The 24537-nt window shown below is 37.3% G+C and overlaps 2 protein-coding genes across 2 annotated transcripts in view; one reads left to right on the top strand and one right to left on the bottom strand.

The window, feature by feature from the left end:
* Positions 1-2448, top strand: part of MGAT5 (alpha-1,6-mannosylglycoprotein 6-beta-N-acetylglucosaminyltransferase) — a 147573-nt gene extending 145125 nt beyond the window's left edge. Inside the window, exon 17 of the mRNA XM_063116606.1 lies at positions 1874-2448. Coding sequence (XP_062972676.1) covers positions 1874-2072 — 199 coding nt within the window. The 3' untranslated portion in view covers positions 2073-2448. The remainder of the gene's footprint in view (positions 1-1873) is intronic.
* Positions 2449-14830: 12382 nt separating this feature from the next.
* The window catches only part of TMEM163 (transmembrane protein 163), a 74262-nt gene continuing 64555 nt past the window's right edge, over positions 14831-24537 (bottom strand). The window contains exons 6-8 of the mRNA XM_063118639.1: positions 21303-21414; positions 16187-16328; positions 14831-15881 (exon numbers count right to left, since the gene is read on the bottom strand). Coding sequence (XP_062974709.1) covers positions 15821-15881; positions 16187-16328; positions 21303-21414 — 315 coding nt within the window. The 3' untranslated portion in view covers positions 14831-15820. The remainder of the gene's footprint in view (positions 15882-16186; positions 16329-21302; positions 21415-24537) is intronic.

Raw genomic sequence — 24537 nt, 5'->3', positions numbered from 1 at the left:
AAGTTTCAATAATTGATCACATTTAGGTCACGTTACTATTCCCTAGAGTGGTGTATACAGGTATTGGTAAAGAAACTGTACGCCATGTGTGAAGAAGATACTGCACATCTGTAAACTACATCTACCCTTGTTGGGAATTGACTGCTAAATCATGCCCACAGTAAAAGTCATCTGGCATAAAAATTGCACAACTTGAAACAGCTTTTATAGTGTAGTAAACAACTGTGATGATGGTGATGTATGGTATTGTGGAAAGTTCCCATTGCATCCACTCCGGAAAGTTCTTATTTTTGCAGGGGCAGGAGTACCTTTAATAAGGCTAACATTTGTGAATGTGCTTCTGTATCACCACTTACTTGTAAAATTCTGTCACTTCCTTTTATTTAGTAACAAAATAGCTGCCAACATCCAGGTTGTGAAAACCTGTTAATCAACGGGTTTTGTGGAAGAATATGGCAATTTGAATGTTCCAACATACTTAGGAGAAATCCCAGATCCAAATATGGCATTTATTTATTTTATAATACTTGCATACAGCTTAGTATCCTAAAATCTCTAAGCAGTAAATACATAAGCATATAAAACAATATAAAACAGTATTAAAACAATATAAAATAATAAATAGTTAAAACATTACAATAAATGGAGCATTGTCGTGATCCATTACAAGCTAGGGAAAGCCTATGTTAAGGAATATGTCTTCAAGAGGTGTTTAGAGCCTAGCAGTTTCTGCCTCTCAAACAACATGTGAGATTGTTGTTCCAAATTGTGGGTGCCACTACTGAGAAGGCCTGCTTTCATGATGTTACCTGGTGACACTGGAATGATCAATAAGGCTTCCTTAGAAGATCTCAGTGGTTGACTAGATGTATTTAGGGGAAGACAGTCAGTTAGGTGTCCTGGTCCTGAGTTGTTTAGACTAGGACAACATTGTGCAAATTTCATTCATTCCCAAATTCCCAGTTACCCAATTTGCTGTCATCTTTGTGTAATTCTATAGCAAAGATAACTCTAGCTGAATATTGCTTTGGTTCATCAGAACATCTTGTGTATATTATGAATGGCCTGATCTCTTCTGGCTAAGGTGAAGAAAACTCTCTTGAAACATTTTTTTTAAAATTACTGGAATTGTATCCAGACTTAGTCATACTTAGAATAACGCTGTTGAAATCAATAGGATTTCATTTATTCATAAATGAACTTAACGCATATTGATTTAATTGAGTCTACACAAAGTATGGCTAAGTCTGGATTCAATCCAGTGTAATTTTTAGCTTTGTAAGTTTGGAAACTAATGGGATCTGGTTACTGACCAGACCATCTTATGTATGAATGGAAAACTAGAGACAGCTTCTTGAAACATCTTCTAGTATATGGTGCAATATGTCATAGGTGGTACTGCACCATAAACTATCTACATTACCTACCTTTGGCATTGTGAGTTGGAAGTGGTGGGTGATACAGGGTTGTGTCCAACAAATACTAGTGGGAAAACTGCAAGAAGTGATGTTTTTCCTTTAGTAGTTTCATGTTTTGATGGCGGAATAAAAACCACCATCACCACCTACTGTAATGAAGTCATAATGAGTAGTGAAAACACTTTTGCAACCAGTTGAAGAAGTGGAATCGAAATATTCAATTAAATTCTTGAGTAAGGATAAACAAATAATAATAATAATAATAATAATAATAATAATAATAATAATTCTATTTATTTGTATCCCACCTTTTGCCCAATACTGGGCCTCAAAAATGGGTTTTCCTCAAGCTTTGTGTTACTCCAGAAACATTGGACACAAGCAATACTTTTTGCTAATTACTGTAAGTGAACCAATGATGTAGTTCATGTTGCATTTTTTTTTTAATTTTTCAGATACAACATTGAATGTCATACAGTTGAATCTGCAAATGATATTCTAGTCCCATCTTTTGATGAAAAGAAAAAGCACTGTGTTTTCCAGGGTGATCTCTTGTTGTTCAGCTGTGCAGGATCTCATCCAAACCATAAAAGAATCTGTCCTTGTAGAGACTACCTTAAAGGACAAGTTGCACTTTGTAAAGACTGTCTATAGCAGCAAGTGACATGACTTTATGGACAAAAGAGCAGGTGGTTTGGAGAGAGCTACTGGCATTTCTTGCACTTTGCTACAGCAGGCAGAAAAAATGCTGAAGACCAGAAATCTGTACCAAGATGGAGTAGACGAGCGATTAAAAAAAAATCTCAAAATGATTTTTATTTTTCCTAAGTGAGCAACGCCAGAAAAGCTCATAAGAGATCTTTTTCTTTACTTAAGGAGATGACGAATGAAGTTTAACACTTTATAAGAAGTAAAACAAGAGTTTGAGTTCTGTTGGGTTTATTTCCCCAACAATTCATTATGTTCAACAACTTTTCTGAATATTGTTTCCACTACAAAAACAAAAAAAAAGGGTTCTGGAAGAGTTTGGCCAGTGGAAGAAAGACTAACACATATCCAAGGTACACTGTTGCTAGGGTTCTCCTGAACTCTGAATAACTGGTGCTGTCCCTGTAAACTTGGACTACAAGGTAATGCAGCTACTGAATATCTCACCATTGGCTATTGGTTTCCCTCTTAAGGGTTGCATTTGCAGTTGTGTCATCCATAGCACCGGTGCAGTCTGAAGATATCGAAGGAAGTAGTTCTGTGAACTCGGGGTGGGGTGGGGGGTGTCTGGCGATTGCCAGAGTAATAAATCCTTTTGGCTTGATAATGGATTATGATTATGGCATTCATCAGGGCTTAAATAGCCACATAAACATACTATTTAAAATATATGGCCCTGTCTAGAAGTATGAGTATTCACCCCAAGTTTTGTCATAGGGTGGTAACTAGAAATACTGTGTGATCACTGAATGCAAAATTATGTCATTGGAGCAATATTTTTCTGAATTTGTTGTAAGGTAGTGAAATGGTGACTGGAAGATAAAAATAGAAATGAGTCTGTCATGAAATAATGGGAGAGGAGTGGTCTGTATTGATATAGCGTGGGGATTTAAAGCCCTATTATGAAATACAAAAATTGCTGCAAATGAGGGAGAGTTCTTTTCTACAGGCTTCATAGCTAACAAATACAGTGTGGGTGGGTGGAAGCAGGCTATTTGTGTTATAAATTTACATTAATCCAGAGTATTGAACTCATATTTTGCTTGTAGACAGGAGATAAGATCTTCCTTTTAAAAGAAAAGAAATGTACAGTATTGTTTATTTTATTTTTTTTATTTTTTTTAATTGCAACCCAACTAACACATCTTCAAATGCACTACTTATTGTTGGCAAAAAAGGGCATTTAATAGAAAATGAAAGCTTCATTTTGCAGTTAGGTTTGAAAGCCACCACAGGTTGATGAGAAAATGTGTGTTTGTTATTTTCTTCGCCATTAAACATTACTTACTCTTTCTAACTGAATAGAAACATACATCTCTATTTTTATTTATTTTTTGGTAATGTATCTTAATTCATTATTTTATATTCACTATTTTACGTGTTGAGCATTGCCATGTCTTTTGACATGCCAAAGACCATACGGGAAAACGTGATTCTTGAAGAAATTGTTGAGATAAAGTTTTTTTAAAACTATCAAATTCATAATTTTTAAAATAATTCTCTTATTTCAGTTGCATTTAAATTTGTGTAAATGTATGTGCAAAAACTATAAACTATTTTTGTTAAAAGACATAATCACAGATCTGGATTAAATCTAAATGATATGCAATCCTTGTTTTGAAAAATATAAAGAGAGAAATGGTTTCACAAAAGAAAAATGGTTTCACAAGTTTGAAACATTGGATGTTACCCATCTGATTTTATATGCATGGAATTAAAAATGAGCAGTGTCTGTCCCAAACACCAAATTAGGAGTTTGCTGAAATGGCTTTCAGAAAAGCCTTGGATTTCTGAAATATTTAACTCTTGGAATATAGAATAGAATAGAATATTTCTTACCCGCCTCTCCCTCTTGATTGAGGCAGGGAACAACATTAAATACAAAATTACAATAAAATGCATAAAACTGGTTAAAAACATATAAAACTAATGAATAGAATCTAGGCTTGTGTGTGTGAAGTAATCAAGCAATTTCAGCCCCACTATCACATGCAAGTACATTAGTGCAATGGGAACCCACCTTACATCCACTCTTAAACTTTAGTAAACCAATTTGTCCCTCTTACTTAATTACTTGGTTAAAGATGTTCCAGATGAGAACAGGATGTCACCAAATTAACTTGGCATTAAACAAAGCACTACCAGTGAAGTTGGCAGCAAATCCCTTTGAAAATATTTGCGCTGTAAATACATCTATATTCAGATTAGTTTGCCTTTAATAACTGTGGGCTGATTCCAGTCTAATATTTCTTCTCAGGAAAAGGCTACCAATGAAGCATCAATTACAGAGGCCAGGTAAATTTTGTGGGAAAGACAAAAGGAGTGATGAGGAATCTGATCTTTTACTCCAATATCTTTCCTCCTACACTAACACGGATTTTGTATTCCGATGCTAAATGCTGTGTATGTGTTTGCCTTCATACTACACCACTTCAAGGAGGAAAACATTACATTGGAATAAGCCAAGCATAGGGTTTTGTTAGTTTGTTGGTGCAATTGATAGTATAGGTCTTTTAGAAGGGAGTGGAGCAATTGTTAGTCTAGTGACTGAACATACTGTATGTACATTGGCAACATAAAAATGAATGACAGTGTACTGGGAGGTTAGAATTGATTAAGTTCTTAAATTTCTGCTGAAATTTTATGCTATCATTGAGAATAGGATCAGACCTTTGATAGGTTCATCCATTTATTTCATAGTTTATTGTTAGCTGCAGGTTTTTATGACAGTAATCGCTGCTGATCATGGAAGGTAAAGGAATTTGTGTATTCAGCAAAAGCAGTATTTGTTTACTATGAAGACTTGGTGGTGGAACAACGTGTGAAATTTCAACTAGTCATGTTGCAGTCAGTACAGACTCAATATATCTGGCACTTTTCCAAAAAGGCACTTGCACTGAAATGCAGAAGCAACTTTGTCTTGCGCCTTTTAGTCATCTGTTCTGTAGGCTAATAGCTTAATATTGAGGGGTTAGTCATTTGTTAAAGCTATACAAATTCATAGATATTTTAGAGAATGCTTTCCTTTGCTAACCTGGATCATTTCCTTAAAGATTAGATGCAGAAACCAGATATTTCAGTTGAGAGTTTACAGGATGGGGTGATTAGGATGGCAAATATTTTTATCATAGAAAATTTTAGTGCCAGATCTAAAAAAAATTGGCAGATTTTGGCTTTGAATAGATTGGGTTGCAATTCATAAATCTTCCTTAAATAAAACTTGAAAAGCACTCCTCACCAGAAACTACAAGTCTTCATACATCAAAAATTCCTCGTTATTTTACATGTTTATATATTTTTTTCTTCAATCTGGTATTTCTAAAAAATCTATGAGGCTACCAAAACTTGACAGAAGTATTTACATAATTTATTTTTTAAAAAAATTAACATTGAAGATTTGCCTTTGAAAGGTACAGATTGAATACACTGTTTAAAATGCCAATAAAAACCTCATTTATTTCATATATGCAAGTTGATTTGCACATCTATAAATAGGAAAGGTTTGAGTATATTTCACATAGTTTTAATAGCTTGTCTTTTTTGTAGTTCATAGAAGGTTAGGGGAGAGGATTTTTATTTTTTTTTGCATGGCAGTGTTGAAACACATCCTGCTAATATATGTGCCTTTATTTTATTTTTTTAAAGTAATAGTGTTTGGGATGTTGATAATGCCTGAATAACTGTAATGGAACACTAATTTGAGGATTAATATACTTTATGTAAATATTAGTCATATGAATTTTAAAGAGTATTTTCTATTGGAAGATGACAAAGGTGTCGAAACAAATAACATTACACAGCCTGCAACAAGTCAATGCCGCCTATTGATATTTGTACTTGAATGTTTGTGTCTAACCACAATGCACTTAGGCAACACATTATTTGTACTACATCATAGCGAAGGAGGTGAGACAGAATGCCCCATTGATTCATGTATGGTTTGGTGTTGCACTTTTAAAACCCAAAGTGAAAGAAAATTGTAATTCCCAACATCAAAAAATTAGAAATGTAAAAATGGGTAGCAATTGGTAAGCCCCCTTAATTTAAAAAGAAAGGTAGTACAGCATGCTCTTCTACAAATGACTATTATTTTGTGGCAAAATCTTTCAGAATAAGACTGGATTGGGATGTCACAATAATGCACAACAGGTTAAATAAGTCATGATAACTTGTTTAACCCATCAAGGGTTATTGTATTGTCTGTCAGGAGTTGTTTTTTTAAAACTTAAGGCAGCTTATTTGGCCAAAATAACCCATTCTTACCACCCATGGTCTGCAGAATGGATTACTTAACCCATCATAAGTTAAAAGTGATAAATGGCGGCCACAGTGGTTTTATTTTGGTTGCCCACGGAGTCACTTTACAAGAGAAGTCAAAACTGCTGCTCTCATCCAGCTCTCAGATCTCTGTATTATCTACTCACAGCCTGACCCCATGTTAACTCTTCCCCTGGCAGTGTGCTCTGCAACCTCCCCAAGTGTCAAACACCAACTTGATTGGGTAGCGGCAGTTGTGCAGGGTTTTCTTTTTTCTTTGTGGCCATCCTTGCCAGGGCAAACTTCCATAGAGTTATATCTGCCACCCCATTTTTGTCAAAAAGTGCTTTTGCTCACATGGCTTAGTCAGTGCACAGGGTTTTCAATGGGCCTCATGTGCATCCCTGCTAGAGGAGGCTGTGTATGAAGTTTGGTCCAGATCCTGCAAACTTCCATCCTGCAAACTTTGTGCTACCCCATTTTTGGTCCGTCCAATGTTTTTGCTCTTTTGTAATCATGCAGGGTTTTGATTGTCAGAGTGATGCTGGAAGCTCTGATTAAAGCTACACAGCTCTCCCCTCTCACTGGGATATTGTGGAAGATTAAAACAGACTGCTGTGATGTTGACAGTAAGTGAACACCACTGGGGAGGAGGACTGCAGCAGGAGAGGGGCCAGGGGGGGTGCTGTTTCAGGTTATGCACAGTAGCTTAGGAAACTAGCACAGTAGCTTATTTGTCTGATTGTGTGGGGGTAACAGAAGCTTATTTTCAAAATAAGCTACTGTGAGTAGCTTATTAACCCATCATGGCTTAAAGTGACATCCGAATGTGGCCTGAGAGAATGAAGCTCTTATCAGTCATACATTTTCACAGATGTGGAAGGACTCCGGTTGGCCTCTTACTTGAACATGAAGCACATCCCCCCTCCCCCAATTCTGCTGGTTTTGGTGATTAGCAAAACACTTCTTTGGATCTGGAAAAATGTTCTTTATGTTTCAGTTTGGTAAGGGGAAAACTTTAACATATGAGCAGTCCAGAAGCTGATTAAGAAGAGAGAGATGATGACCAAGACTTCACCACCCTCCTTCCGAATTCTTTTTTTTTTAAGTGTTTTTTTTTTTAATGAAGGATGGGTACTTCTCCATCCCTGTAGTGTTAGCAGACAGAGCTTTCACTATTCACACACTATTGTAAGGCCCTGTTTAGAAAGAGCCTAGGAGTGGCAACCTAACCCCTCTCAAGTAGAAACACAGAGGTTGATGTTTCAGGGTTTTAAAAAGAAACACTGGTGAAAATATTCTGGGATAAAAGTCTGCCCACATTTAATTACACTCATCATACAGGTACCTTTAGGCCTCCTTGTGTCTGCAAATTGTCACTGGGAGGCATTCCCTACTAACATGGCCACACCAGCTTCTATGTTAGTTCTTTAACATGACTCAGTTTGTAGGACTGTTCCACATGGAGGATTATGAATAGGCCTATATTTATTTCTATGAAACAACTATGGAAATTCCCATTTGTTAAGAGGTAATTAACAGGAATTTGACACTAATAATCCCATGAATTTTTATATCTTGATGGCCCTATTAGTTGTCTAACAGGCTTTCTGCTTCTATTTGGACACAATCCAGAGAAAGTTTACAATCACAGCCAAGTAAATTGTTTAACATTGTTAAAACAATTTATTTAAATGTTTTAAGTAGCTTCTGGGGCCAAGCTAGGATGATCTATCCTTCCCCTAACCAGTGCCTTTATTTTTGTATTGTTTACCCTTTTTAAATGGTTGTGACAATTTTTAAAAAAACAAACAAAACTCTTCCAAATCTTTTTAATTGTAACTAAAATTAAGAATAAAAAAGAGTATCAATCATGCTCACAGTACAGAAAAACATGTTATTCCATGACTGTGTATAACCCTTCCCTAATGAGCTTAATACTAAGCAACTGTGATGGGCTATATTTGAAGGACATTAAACTGAGTAAGTTTCACATAATACTATATCATAGCATGCAGACTTTAACAGGGTTTTTTTTTTCTTCAAAACATACAAATCGCTTTAACCATAATTGCCCTAATTACATTTAGGGGGGTTATATTCTAAGTCACAAATTCTCAATCTGTGGTTCATAGACCACTGGTGGTCCATGAACTCCATTCAGCTGATCCATGGTAAAATGGCAGTACTGTCAAAAATATCTGTACTTGAGCCTGCACTTGATATTTTTTCATACCAAGAAATTTTTGACAAGTTTAATGTCCCTTTAAAAGTTTACTTATTAAAGGGGCCCTTTTCTGCAGCCCAGCCTAGTCTAGAGCCTGTGATTTTTGTAATACTGTGTTGGATTTAGCAATGATGCTGGTACTGAAGAAGAAAAGGCTTTTTTTTTCTTCATATGTAAACCCAGTAGCAGAACTATACTATTATAAATGCAAGATTATGTATATTAAAATGAGTTATGTATGGACTATAGTTAGTAGAACAAAAAAGATAAGTGGTTAGCACAGATCCCCATTAATTTTCAAGTGGTCCATGTAAACAGAACAAAATGGTTTGGGAACTACTGCTCCAGATAACACTCTTGTTACTTATGTTTAGTTATTACCACTACCATTTTTACACCTACTAATTATTCATTTGAATTGTCACCCTAGATAGAACTGTGCATTGAGACAAAATAAAACTCATTTAAGAAGCTTGTGTATATAGAGAGAAGGTGATGTGCAATTGAGTATCACTGCTTTGAGAGGGTTCTACCCTTAAAGGTGGCCTATATATATATATATATATATATATATATATATATATATATATATATTATATATCACATTAACACATGGTTTGTGCTAAGCATAATGAAGAACCCACAGTGCAGTTTGAGCTCCCAGATGTAAATCAGGAAAATATATCTTAGAACAGGCTTATAGGTTTGTAAGTCCACGTCTATCTCCATAATGCAGCATCCTCTTACAATGGCCCTAATAGCATTTTCGCAATGGTCTGTATAGTCAGATATAACTGTTCCTATTCTATTCATGTCTTTAGTATTAATGGTGAAGGACAGAGATTGTTTTCTAGTAACCTTGAATTAAATCTTCCATTTTATTCCCTCCACAATGAAGGCAGTTTGTTATAGATGCTTGATCTTATTTTTAACTGGGCATTTTATCAGCCATAGTCATCAGTTCCAAAACTCTGGATCCTGTTCTCCTACCATACTGACTTCGAAACACTCAGCATCATCAGACGGGGGTGGGGGATTGCATTTCCTTAACATTACTCCCCCCCCTTTCTGTGCCATGATACTTCCTCTTTCTTCACACAGGGGGAGAAAAAGGAAGTAAACAATGACCACGTGGCCCATTCAGTGGCTGTTTTTATCACACCACTTTTCCTGCACACAGCAGGAAAGAACAGCACATTTTGTTTAAAAAATTGATTTAAAGGGGTCTATTTTGTGCTGGAAAAAAGGCAAGAAGAAGCAGGAGATGCATGGGAGGCAGATGTCATCAAAATGACCCGTGAATATCCGTAAGTAGAGAGTAACAAGTGTGATGACGCTAGAAAGGGTAATATCCAACACTGCACAATCAGAATTCTGCTTGCACAACAGAACATTTCCTTCCTTTCTTCCCCAGTCGACCCACAGTGCCCCCCAAAATCTGCTCTGAAGCATTACCCAACTCTCCAGAGCAGATTTGGGGGGAGGGGGGGATGAATCCATTCTGTTGATGGATGCAATACTGTCTCAGAATGATGCTAGTTGGAAAGCTCCTATAGGATTCATTCGTTCATCCACTGTGTATATGTGCATTTCTGTATGGTAGATTAAAACTATTGCTTGATAGCCTTCTGTTGCTTTAATGTCTCACTTGACCATTCATTATTTTTAATCAGTTTTACATTTGTTGAAATGTGAAGCAGACCCGTACACTGATTGGGGCCCATATCTCTTTATAAATTACCCTTCTCCCTTAACTTCTATCAAGATCTTTAAGGTAAATAAAGTGCCATTCAGTGCTAGTGGGTGCAAGCAGAGCACCTTCAGTAGGTCTCCTTGGCTGGAAGAGGCAGGACACGCAAACTGAAAACTTTCTACATCTCATCTTCTTGAATACTCTCTGCAAAGTGAAAATAATAGCATTGTTAGGCTGGTGGTCTTGGGACCCTAGCAAATGTCCAACCTTCCCCTCCTGTAGAGAAATATACTACACATACTACATTAAAACACAATAAACACAGAGATATATTATCTGGATCTGTCCCACCACCTTAGAATTCTCTTAGAGGAGAGCAACAGTGGGAAAATGTCCACAAATGTATATACTCTCAACACATACCAATATTTTGTGACAGATCAACAGCCTTCACATTAATGGAGTGAATGAACGACTATTTACAAGGATTCTAAGATGACTTATTTTCAAGTCTGTCTAGAAATGCTTTAGACTGTTTTTTAATGACCAGGATTAAGTAGGATGTTATAATTTTAGCTAACAATTTAAATTTGCCAGTTGGTGTTTAGTGTTGGCGTTCTTAATTATTGCCTACCCCAAGCCTACTAAGATAGAAATTTAAAATGATAAAACATAAAAAAATGGATCAGACCATACATCACATGTGACATGCAGAATAACTCATGCCTCTGGTATTAATGAGAAGAGTTCAGACATTTGTCACTAGCAATGCCCACATTTCATCTGCCATAAAAGTTTGGATTTTACTGTTCAGTATTTTATCTAATTTGGTTTTCCTGAATCTGGAGTCCTCCAGATGTTTTGGACTACAACCCCTAGCATTCTTGATCATTGGCCATGCTGACTGGAGTCCTAAACACCTGGAGGGCAAAGCAGATATAATTTGTTTCTTGAACCCCTGCTTCTTTCCCTTTGCCCTGGCCTCTGGGATTGGGCTCGCATTACCTCAGGCAGCTTTTGCTGGACACTGAAAGCTTTGTCTCTTAATATTATTGTAACTCAAAATTTAAATGTTTCCCATAACTATTCTTTCTTCACACTGTTGGTCACCTAAGGGTGTCAAAAAAAAGAAAGAAAGAAAGATACATTTCCCATGGCAAAGACTTTTGAACCTAATATTATTGTGTAATAAATGGACTGTATAACAGAACTATTAGTAAGGTGAGATTATTCTGTATAGCAAATGTTAAAGTGTGTGTGTATGTGTATATATTATGCTATAGAAACAGGTAGTATATACAAGATGGATATATATTAGTATAATCTCATGACTGCTTATTCAGGATATTGAATGATGCTACTTAATTACATGCCCTGCCATTTTATATTTATAAACTTAATTTCCTGGATATTGTGTGTGAAGGTATATACATATACATATATATGTATATATAAAAAAACGATGGTACTAGCTTATTTGTAATTATAAATATACTCTGAAGTGAGGATTACTACTAAGTGGTGGATAGACTGAGGTTTGTGCTGGTCTATATTAGAAAAACACTTATGGAAATGAATTGTTTTGCTAAAACTGTTCATGTGCTATATAAATCAGGTGTTTATAGCACTGTATAAATTGCTAAATCCAGTCCCCCAAAGGATTATTTAAACTTTTTAACTAAAGACCCCTCTCCTGCTACAATAGGACAAACTGCTTTAAAAAGTAAGAGGAGTTTCAATAATAGTTTGCCATATGGTTAAGGGTATAACTTTTCAAAGGGAAAAAAAACCCTTCAGATTCCCATAAATTAATGTAAACTCTTTTCTACAAATGTGTCCCTTTGGATTTTCATACACTAATCTGAATGTGTGTAAATTCTTCTGCCTACTGCTTATTTCTGATAGCATGTTTACTGAATACACAAATAATGCCCAGCTGGATTGGGAGGTACAACCCATTGCAGTGGCAAAAATTGAGGTGTTAATGGTATGTGTAAAAGCAGCTTACATTGCTCTTTGAAACTCAGTCTCTAATAGGGAAACACCCTGTTTTCCTAATCCAGCAATCTGCCGGCAAAAAGAAGTGCATCCCTCCTTACTTGGTGCCCTGCCCCTTTTAATGGAGGAATCAGTCTCACACAGATATGCATGCACCATACTAGCCTTTTGATTAGTCCACACACACAGGTCAAGATGGCAGAAATTGAGTACTGGCTACTAAAAGAAAAACTGCAAAAATAATAAGAGTTTCACAATGAAATAAAAGCCTTATAGAAAAGCAACAGGGTTTTTACTATGTCTACCACAAAAATAACATATGAAGATACTATCATGGTATAAAACTAAAAGAATGATGAGAAGGGAAGAATGTTACCTGAACAGTTTTATAAGTACTAGTAGTCAGCTGAGTTATACGTAGGATTTAATATGTATTTTAAATTTATCTGATTCTGTTCCAAAAGCACTGCTTTAAAAAAAATACATGCTTGAAATTTTTATTTTTTTATTTCCTAAATTGTGTTCCGCTATATTTTGTTCAAGCAGCTTGTTTCACAGCAAATATAACTGTCAAATTAGAGATTTAATAACATTGGAAACATAAAACTAAGGTGTAAATGTCTGTATTTTCATGGCTGACAAAAATGCTTTGTTTTCACTGTGTTGTAGGGAAAACTAGGGAGAATTTTATTTTTCAATAAACTTTTTAGTGTGTGACTGAGTTGTGTTTTGTATTGTCCTCTCCTCCTCCCCCAGAGGGGGGGACTTGAAGAGAAATTCATTCCACAAATTTACATTATTAGATTCAGAGGAGGGCAACCAGGATGATCAGGGGTTTGGAAACAAAGCCCTATGAAGAGAGACTGAAAGAACTGGGCATGTTTAGCCTGGAAAAGAGAAGATTGAGGGGAGACATGATAGCACTCTTCAAATACTTAAAAGGTTATCACACAGAGGAGGGCCAGGATCTCTTCTCGATCCTCCCAGAGTGCAGTACACGGAATAACAGGCTCAAGTTACAGGAAGCCAGACATCAGGAAAAACTTCCCGACTGTTAGAGCAGTACGACAATGGAACCAGTTACCTAGAGAGGTTGTGGGCTCTCCCACACTAGAGGCATTCAAGAGGCAGCTGGACAACCATCTGTCAAGTATGCTTTAGGGTGGATTCCTGCATTGAGCAGGAGGTTGGACTCGATGGCCTTATGGGCCCCTTCCAACTCTACTATTCTGTGATTCTATGCTATACTTCACCAATGAGAGCACCAATCTTTTTAAGATCAGATTTTTCTAAGTTTGTGTTTAGAAATTATATACAAAGGATGCTGAAAGTGCAGACTTCCTCTCTCCTTGAAAACTGAGTATTTTCTTGTTTAGACTGAATTTCCAGGTGCCATAACAGCAGTATATCCTGGATCAATATGATATTCTCCTGCTATGACAAAGATGTCTGAGATCATCGTTACCCACATGGGTGTGATGGCTGGTGGATGGATTCTTGCCACAAGCTTTGTTTGCCTGAAACAGAAAGATGGTAGAGATAATTGCAACTTCTTGTATTTATGTGCCAGGTTTGAATATCTCTTGCATTCCCTATGATCTATATACTAATAGTGATCTTTAACCATGCCAAAATCCTATGGCTTTGATCCCAAGTTTTTGTTTCTTGAACAGAAAGAACTTCCATTTACGGAAGAACTGTTGTGGTCACGGAAGAACCTCTGCCTTGAACAGAAAACAAGCTGGCCAGTAACTTACCATATCTTGGATCCGAAGGTCTTTAATATTAAAAGACCTTCTGTAGAATAATGGTTCCGTGACCACAGCCCCAAAGACACTGACTGTGTGCTCAATGTGTTCATGCAGTAGGCCTTTTTTAAAAAATTGTCATTCAGGAGATTGCATGGAATGAAAATACATATGCTGCTACTTTTATTAGAAGGCTAGTCACCACTCTGAGTTTGTGAAGAGTGATGTGGAGCATTATGTTCATGTGGTAACTACTTCAAACAAGTGCCTTTCCCTATGCAGACAGTACAATTAAATATGGGAAATGTGCCACCTCAGAGCCGTTGAATTGTATTTTAAAATATATACATATTTTTTAAGTAATGACTCTGCTCACTGTGATATGTCAAGTACAAGCAACAAATGAACAGAAGTAGGGGGTGAAAAGCTCTATTGCTCAATGCCAAATTTCAAACTTTATCCAATAGGTGACCAGATGTAAACTATATTCCGCATCGTTTATTGCCATGAAACTGCACACTACCTGGTACAAAAGGCTGATTTGAGCTCTTTGAAAATGTACTGACTTCAAAATGGCATGTTCACTGTGTAGCAAAAATTTAAACATAACATACTTACCATGTGTTAACTTATGCAGAAATGCTTCAAATCTGAAAAATGGCAGCAGTAACTTGTCTGTTTCAGTGGACTTGTGTACAGGAAGACCTTTTCAGTTTAATGTGCTATCTACAAGATTTTTTACAGGTTAATTACAGGTACTGTATAAAATAGGTAACAGCTTTATTGATTATACATTATGAGTGCTGGAATTTGTTAAATTACATACGATGGCGGGTGGAACATGATACCTACAGAATAGCCTAACTCTTCACAGCTAGAAAGGTTCTATCTGACTATCAGCTTGAAACCATCACTCTTTCACTTTTACCAGACAACAGGACACCTGTGTATTTAGCCATACATACTGCTACATAAGTGCATAATACAATCAAAGACATATAATCAAATTTCACTCTTACATATTATTATTTTTTGGCTTTTGCCTGTATATTAACTCCTTGTGCTTATTTTGTCCGTGCAGCAGAATATACTGTATGTGTTGCTTGATATATATGTATTTCAGAGAATTTTATAAAATCGTATGAAATCGAGCCAGGTTCTTGGAATCTTTAAGAACTAAGCAGTTTGAGGTGGGGCGGTGGAGATTATTGAGGGTGAAAAATACCCTTTGCTGTAGGGTGAAAAATAATTCCATGCATCAAGCAATGTCTCTTGGCATCCAAAACCTAAGTACAATATGCCGTTGTGTTCTGTGCAGAAGACACCAGAGAGCGACTGAGGTATTGCCATTCTGGTATGTTGGTTGCAACATAACTAAATGCCATCTCTTGTTTCTATTTGATGGAGTAGTCTCTTGTGGATGCTACTGTTGCTACCCTTTTAGAATTTGCCCCTTTTCTACAGGCAGCTGCTCAGAAGACAAAACATGGTAGCTGAATTAGAATTGTGAACTCTTGTTCATTTCTAGTTCTGCTTCCATAAATTTAATAGCGCACAAAAAAGAAAAAAGGCCACTGTTGCTGCTTTTGCCAAGATCTAAGCAGTGCACATATTTGCCTATGTATACAGACAGACTTTCTCTTGAAAGATAATGTAAAAAGAAAATATACCATGTGAAAGAATGTACAATCTTTTAAATATGATTGGCACCACTTGCCAGGATGTTACCGATTTTTGCAAAATTTATTCAGTCCAGGTAGCTGAGCTGTCTTTACTCAAACATTTCATAATGACGTGTTTGCCGTACACGGGGGACCATGTCCATAAGTAGCCTGGAATGAAAGCACATGTTGATCAAGGATAATAGTTATAAGTAGTAAGCAGAAAACCATGGATAGAAGTACTCTGATCTCCAGAGCTCACCTACTCCAAAGTGGTTCTTACCAGGTGTTATGAATGCTAGGTCATGCAATACATTTCTTTGGGGGAGTAATGTGGTAGTAAGATCAAAAGTAAAAATAATAATAATGAACTGATATATGTAGGTCTGCAGGCTGCATGATGTCTCCGCAAATAAGGAAAGGACCTGCTCAGCATGCAAATACAAAATAAAAACAAAAGGGGCAGTTGTACTCACTTGGCTCCATAGGTAAATATTGTAAGTCCAATTAGAACTCCTATACTTCCGTCCAGGTACCAAACATCAGCATTGTGTTTAAAAACTTCTGCACTTAGAAGGATAGAGAATCCCATTATTCCTCCTACCAGAGAGTTGAAACCTGAGATGGAAAGTATAAATTAAGACTTGGTCCTCTACTCATGTTAGCAAGTCCTAAATATTAGTTTAAGGAGCAACTAGTAGTTCAGAGCCCAAAGAGATATTATTATTATTATATTTATTTATTTGTATCCTGCCTTTTGCCCAATACTGAGCCTCAAGGCAGCCTTACAAAATTTAAAACATATACATTAGAAAATCCATTAAATGTTTTGTTATACCACTACATGTTTGTGGTTCCAATCCTGTGTTAACCTTAGCACTTAAATAAATAAAACAAACGAGCTTGATCTCAAAGCTGGGAGAAGCAAACTCCATTTTTTAAAAAAGTTTAGCCATCTGCAGAAAATTCTGACTTGTGTCTGAACTGTGTCACCACCACCACACATATGGATTATACTTTTAAAGGAGGAAGTAAGAAATCAAAATACAAAGTTTTAATTTACAACTAATCAAGGATTACTTGACTTTGTTGTTTTCCTACCAGCTAGGCTGGGTGGGTGGGGGCCTGATCATTTACCATTCATTTTGCTCTGCTATATCCTAAAAATCATCCTTCGTAAGGGCTGCATTCAGACATAACACTAAACCGTGGATTAGCATTGTAGCAATGCAGCCGATAATATATCAACTTCTGTGGGCTGGCTTATACAGACCATCTGCTTTCCAGAAGGAACTGCAGTAGACCCAATCCTGCAGAAATGAATTGACAGCTGTGTAAATATGGCATTAGAGAAGGATGAAGCTAGTTGCCAAGGCCATGCCTATTCATTATTTTAAAAACAAGCAAGACAGCACATATGTAGTCCTGCAGTTGTTGGGAGAATGCACATTCTTTAAAGAAAAAACGTATTAAAATAAGAAAGTGTGCTTGAAATGATCCTGTAACAAAACAGGGTAGCTCAGCTTTCCTATTTTTTTTTAAAAAAAAAAATGGCTTGGAATCTAAAGGTCCTCCATGCAATCCAGCAGAGGCTTTGTACTGATGACATTCACCAATTCCCCCTTCTCCCTTCATCCCCTCCCTTCCCATTGTTCCAGAGGGTCTGGTCATCTTCCTGAGCAAACTGGGGAGGACAGAGACCAAAAAGGGAAAGGAGAATCAATGAAAATCACCACGCCACTGACAGGAATGTCCTGTGAGTGAAGTTCCACTCATGCCAAGTCAGGATTCAACACTATGTAAACAATTACACACGCAGTTATGCAGTATGGCAGAGAAGCACACTTACCAAAAAAGCATTAAAATGTATCTTAAAAGCAAATATAAACTTTAAAAACACACCAAAGGACCTGTGAGATAGAAAGGGGGGTGTAATTGGTACCTCTTGTCATCGATGCCACAGCAACTATCCAAGAGCTGCCAATGTCAGCTGCACGTTACACACAAGAACTCCTTAACAATGAATTAGCAAAGAGGTGAGGGAGAAAACTGCATTTTGCCAGCAACTTCTGCTTTGATGTGATTGCTGGATTCTCAGCATTGCTGAATGTTATGAGCTACAGCGGCACCATAATCTCTCAAAAATATCAATAAAATCCCAAAGAAAACTGATCACACTGATCAATGTTGCTTTTTAGGTTCTGGCCACAAGATGTCAGTCTGATCACGTCTCACAAAACTACTGACTACCTTGATATTGGGCTGCTGCTTCTAGTTTCTTGGGATGGGTGGGAAGAAAATGTTGCACACAGACCACAAGTTTTCCTTGGATGTTGTACGACCACTGCAGTTATATCACATTTTTCCCAGCACTCGATATTTAGTGCAGGGGTAGACAACTTTTTTATGTCAAGGGCTGCATTCCTTTATGGGTAACCACTTAGCAGCAGCTGAAGCCCAAAACAACAGAGACAGAGCTAAAAGTGGGCGGATCACCTCTTTTCTCTTTCTGCCACTTCCTTTTCTCTCGCTTTTGCTCATCCCCTTTCCTCTTTCTTTCCAGACAGTGGGTTGCCAGGGCAAAGGGATAGTTAGCTCTTGCCAGAAGGCTGAAGAGAATGCATACAGAGGGCTTTTGAAATTAGGCTGAAGACCACGGGTTACCCATCCCTGCTAGTACACAGTAAAATGCCAATCTTTTTCAAGATGGCACATCCATTGTTACTGGCGGGTGTGGAAGTCTTGGACAACTGCTGCATTTCTGTAATACAGCTAGCAATAGGCAATACATCTCATGTTTACACATTGCCATCTTAGGCCTGTTGCCCCACACTTTTCTTCTTTAATTGTGGGCAGCCTAACTTATACTGTTGAACCAGTGCATGTTTGCTATGCGGGCTTCTTAAAACCTACTGGCCAAAGCAACCCTTGCCCTTCATGAATCAACGAAGAGCAAGCAGATGAAAGCTAAGTGCACTAAAATTAATGGTGCTGCCACTGTGGGCTTTGCACTCCATGTTGTCATATTCAGATCCACTCTGTTCCAGCACTAGCCCTGGCCAGGCTGTTCCATCCATTTATTCATTATTTATTTTATTGCACTTATATCCTGCCTTTTTTCCTCCAAGGTACTAAAGGCAGTGTACATAATCCTCCTCGTCTCCATTTTATTCTTGCAACAACAACCCTGTGAGGTAGGTTGGGCTAAGAGTCTGTGACTGTCCCAAAGCCACCCAATGGGCTTTCCATGGCTCAGTGGGGACTAGAACCCGGATCACCCAACTTCCAGTCCAGCACTCTAGCCATTACACCATGCTGGCTCTCATCAGTGTCCCCACCCTGTCAATGTATTTACTGCAAGGCTCCAGAATAGGTGGAATTTTTATTCATCCCCAGCAGCATCTGAAGATAGCAACTGCATCTGAAAGGATAGGCTCAAATTTTAAATGTGGATACCACTTGAAACAATTTATCATGATTACAGCCCAACTAGGGGAATTAATTTTTGAAAGGCATTCACTACAAGAATATGGGGAGTCTTCATGTGAAATCAGGAGTAAATAAAAAATCTGCTCCTATTGGAGTCCACTAGGCTCTGCCTCCTGCCCCACTGCAGGCTCCATCCTGGTCCTTCCCAAAATAATATATGTTAAATAGAGAACATTGGAGCGTGCAGAATATGGCTCTTATTGAGACTATATTGAAACAGATAAAATAAATTAGCTGAGTAAGATGTAATAATAATAATAATAATAATAATAATAATAATAATAATAATAATAATAATATTTGTTACCTGCCTCTCCCTCTGGATCGAGGCAGGGTACAACACAAATGCAAATACCTGAGAAGTACTTTGCAGGCTTTAAACAAAAAACTGTTTCAGATAAAAATATGCTGACTTCCCCTTCATAGGGTTTAAAGAAACTTGCAATTCTACAGGCTGTCATAGTAGGAAGCAAATTACTAGGGAACAGAAAACTGCATATACATGCAAACTCAGCTTGACCCAGCCTGCTGCTACTCCCCTCACTATATAGTTAGCTTGTGGGTGGAAATCTCATTGTCCCAAAGATTGCTATTTCCGTAAACCAAAATATACAAAAGTATAGAAATCTGTGCTTAGCTTCATTTGACTAAAATAGCTCAAACATGCAGCCAGAGCACAGACAGCAAGCTAATTACAGACTTCAGTCCCTAATTTTGCTAATGAAAAAAATCAGCTGCAATGCAATTATCACAAGGACGTAATTACAGGAAGGGAAAGTAAACTTCCCAGCTATTTGCAAAGGAGAGGAGTGCTTAAGAACACTGGTCTGGTCATTACGATGTATAGAAAAGGGGATACAGCATTCTATCTGTTTAATAACTGACCCAGTTTGGTCTATATTATCTCAACTTAATAAGCAAAGATATGATTGAGCATTCTGCCTCTGCATACAGTCCCTTTGCGCAAGCCACAATTAAACCAGGAAGCCTCTAATTAGCCATCATTTCCTATTTCATCTGAATGATTATCAGCTTGGGAACTAGCTGGGATATTCCACAGATCATGGCTTGTTCCAAAGCTGGTAACCATAGTTTCCTGGTTCAGATGAAATAGCAAATTAAGGTTCATTCTTATCTCATCAAGATAGAGTTATCTGAATATGGCCAATATGTGATAGTTCCTTTAAGACAATGGGGTCCTTCAAATCGTTTTACTGCCACAAATCAACCTGTATGTTTATTATCAGTTTAGCATATGAAACAACAAGAGAGTCAACAACATATTTTTTCCTAGACCTACAATGTAAGCAGAACTTTTTCTGAAAGAACATAATTCTTCCGGAAATAGAGACTATCATAATGGAGTTGGCTCACGGTAGTCCCCATGCATGAAACAAAAGCATCACATCATTATCTTTATGACTGGGAATTGCTACATTTGTAGGCTGCCGTTCAGAAACAGTGGAATGTATATTGGAGGGCAGTTTGGTGAAGCATTGCTGAGATAATTAAGTCCCTAGAACTGCTCAAACAATCTGTACCAATAAGGTATTATTTGAAATAAGTACAAGGTATTGCTGTTTAATTTATCTCAACATTTCCCTGTACCTACACCTGCAGAGTCTGCACTATCATTCTACTATTTGCAAAAGAAAGTTGGATTTTCTGGGGTCTGAAAAAGAACCACCACAGGAAACACAGGAGGGCAATGATTTGATTTGGTGACATCATGTAGGTGCCCTATTAAAAGGAAGTGAACATATGTAGCTTTTCTACAATAAATGGCTAGTGTGGAAACCCCATGGGTTTCCTGTAATAACCATTCACCAAATTGAAGTTGTCCTCAATTTCGTGATAATATCTTCTTCGGCTTTTTTTTTTTTTGTCAGAAATACCTGGTGGAGTGGAATACATGAATCGAGGAAACTCATATATTTAATCCAGTGGTAAAAAATGCAACAAATCTGTTACATCTATGTAAGCCAGTAGCTTCATCTCTATAATTTAATCCATTCATATATTACCTTTGCTCATGTTCATTTCACTAAATCGTAATCTGGTATACCTATAGAAAAACAGAGGAATATGGTATTTGCTACTTACCATCAGTTAATAATGCTCTGCTTGTAAGCACATTCCCCAACATAAATTTGATCACTGCCAAGGTAGTACAAAGGATTCCACTTAAAATGGAAACACTATATAGGAAGTCATCCTGAAAAAGAAAATGGAAACAATATTATATTTTCCCATACAATTTAAAGTTGCCAACGGCATACATCTCAACCCAAGCAAGCTTCTGGAGGTGGCTTTGAATGTAGCTGAGAGCAGTGAGAGTGAGTGCACAAATGGCTCTCCTGCTTTCCACAGAACTTCATAACTCCCATAGTTATATGTGAGATCAATTCCTGTGCTCCCTCTATAGGGGAGATGCACAACTGTCCTAGTCAGACATTAAATCAGTAGCATGAAACACTAGTTGGGAGAATCACCAGTGCATCTGCTCATACTAAATCCAAAGCCTATCAGAATCAAAATCAACAATGGCAGTAGTTATAAGATAGGTGGGTGAGGCCTGAGATTTGAGTTCTGTTCAGCACACGATCAGATTAAAAACTTGGAAATGTGCACTCCAGAGTGTAGATGATGCAAGGCTACCCTGTGTATTTCAATGAAGAATACATGTATTACCCCTGAACACACTTGTAAAAACAAACAAACACTTATTACCACAAAAAAGATGTTTTTTCTAAAGATGAGGTGCACTGCACATCATGGTTTAATTAGCACTGTTTTTTTTTTAAAAAAAATCAGTTCACACAGTAATTCCAATCCCAATCAGAAGTGAAATTTGTATTAAATTACACTCCATTTTTAGATTTCAACTTCGAAGAACTGCAACTAGCAGAATGAGTAGTACCTTTAAAAACAATCTGATCTTTTCAAAAATACATATGAGCCTCTTTTTGTCTTAAAACAGAGGACCCCAGCCTTTTTGGTTCTCCTGGAATTAAATGAGATTATTACTCCTGGAATTATTACTCCTAATGCTTGCGTAAGAGTGGAGTTGCGATCCGGAGTGAAGCTGTGTTTTAAAAAACCCACAAAAAACACATTCGGTGCTGGAAGATGCCGAGATCCATCTGAAATGTGGTGACAATGTGGTGACAATGCCCCCTCACCTCCGATACCTATGGGCTCACCCCTGGTTGCCTGTTCGCTGATCCCCACTACTCGTGAGGAACAGTGATGACCTCGGGAGGGGGGCCACACCTCCCACAGACCTCGGGATTGTCCCTAGAGGGGGGAGGGGGGAATAACAGTCAGCGATATCCCGGGAAAACGGAGTGGTCATCCCTGGATCACCATGGGATCAGATGTGCGTCATGTGGCCCAGAAGAGACAACCTCGATACTATCCTGGGATAAATGGCAGGTGTAGATTAGGCCTAAATTCTCTTAGCAAGTGGGGATATAGTGCAAAGTTTTGTTTCAGATTCCACATGTACTATAGATTTCTAAATCTAGAAACAGGCTTTCTACAAACTTTGATCTAATAAATTAATATTCCTATTCTAGGGTGAGTCGGTGGGTGAGGTTTTGTTTGTTTTTTTTAAAAAAACTTGCTGCCTGTTCCCTGCAAATATTAATTCTTTCCAGTCCCAGCTTAATGGAATCTGTGGAAATAATCTCTGCACTATTAATGCATCCAGAGAGTGGAGCTATTCACCACCACAACTGTACAACTTTTCTATCTTTCTCTGCAAAAAAATAAATCTCCTGTGATATTTTTTTTACAAGCGTGTGACTAGAATCCTTGACAAATCACTTAACTGGTCGAGTCCAGTTTACAGTTTGGAGGCCAAGATGCATTAACTGAAACAGGGCCAGGTTACCATTATTTCACAAGTTTCTGGAGAGTATTATTGTGCACCATTGGTCAAGAAGAATAAAAAAAAGGTTATGACAAGAAAAGAATGGAAGTGCTTCTTACAGAGATTAAAAATCAAATGAAAACCAAGGTGGACAGTAAACCAAGGTCTACAATCACTGGCAAAACTACAGAAGCCTCAAAAGTGTCAAGTTTGGTATGAACTATTACCTTTCCAAATGAATTCATCTTCCAGAAAAATGATCAGAGGAGACACTTTAATACAGTGCTAAATTAATAAAATAAGCCTGACCATCTGCTGCCATGTCCCCCAGGACGTTTCCTCTTCGACGCCCCATATTTTCTACTTGTCATTGCTTCTGAAAACTATTAAATACAGGGAACAGATCCATTCAGCTTCATTGTTTACTGCCTTACTAGATTATTTTTAATTAAGAGCAACAGCACTGAATTCTAAACAGAATATTAACATTTAAACACTACACTTTCATAATCTGGAGAATTCTTTCTGTTTGAAATGAATCTATTAATATTTTTTTTGTCTAATTCCTTGGTCATACATATTTGCATAAATAAAAACATACATGTGCCTCTACCATCCCATCCTATGCATTTGTGCTGGTGTTTCTGCTTTTTTATATGTAGGGCAGCATCAAATCAATATGAATGTAACTGTGTTTTAAACTACACTGTGACATAACACTAACATAGACACTGATAAAACCCACCCTAAGCAGAAATACCAGTAAAGCCAATCTGTAGTCAAATTAAATGTATGCACAAAAGATGTGAAGATAATGCTTTTGTTCATTATTTCAAATCAATGTATGAGTCCCTAAGCTACCTCAAGTACTGTGCATCTGTTGTTCCTTTAGCACAATGAAGCAGAATGGATAAAATTCTTTTTTTTAATGGATGCTGACATTCTAAATCAGATTGTATCCCCCCCCCATTATTTAAAATTGTATATCTGCCAGTTTATGGTATTGGCATTGCACTAGAGGTCACTTACGCTAGCGCTAAGTCAATTGTGTAAGTACAGTTGCCCTATTGGATAGTGACCAAGATCATAAAAACATTTAAAATCCAATATGTTAACAATAAGAAACAAATTAAAAACAGCACCATGAAACAATTCTATATACAATTATATGATCAAACCGTCTTCCTCAGCAGTTAAATTGTTTAGAATGTTTCGCTGTTCCATGACTATTTATTTATTTATTAGATTTATATCCCGCCTGTTTTCCTCCAAGGAACCCAAGGCAGTGTACATAATCCTCCGCCTCTCTATGTTATCCTCACAACAACAACCCTGTGAGGTAGGTTGGGCTGAGAGTATGTGACTGGCCCAAAGTCACCCAGAGGGTTTCCATGGCCGAGTGGGGACTAGAACCTGGATCTCCCGACTCCCAGTCCAACACCTTAGCCACTACACCAGACTGTA

This window comes from Elgaria multicarinata, chromosome 2 (genome assembly GCF_023053635.1).
Source record: "Elgaria multicarinata webbii isolate HBS135686 ecotype San Diego chromosome 2, rElgMul1.1.pri, whole genome shotgun sequence".
Lineage (NCBI taxonomy): Eukaryota > Metazoa > Chordata > Lepidosauria > Squamata > Anguidae > Elgaria > Elgaria multicarinata.
The sequence above is the reverse complement of the archived record's forward strand: the minus strand, read 5'-3'. Positions and strand labels throughout refer to the sequence as shown.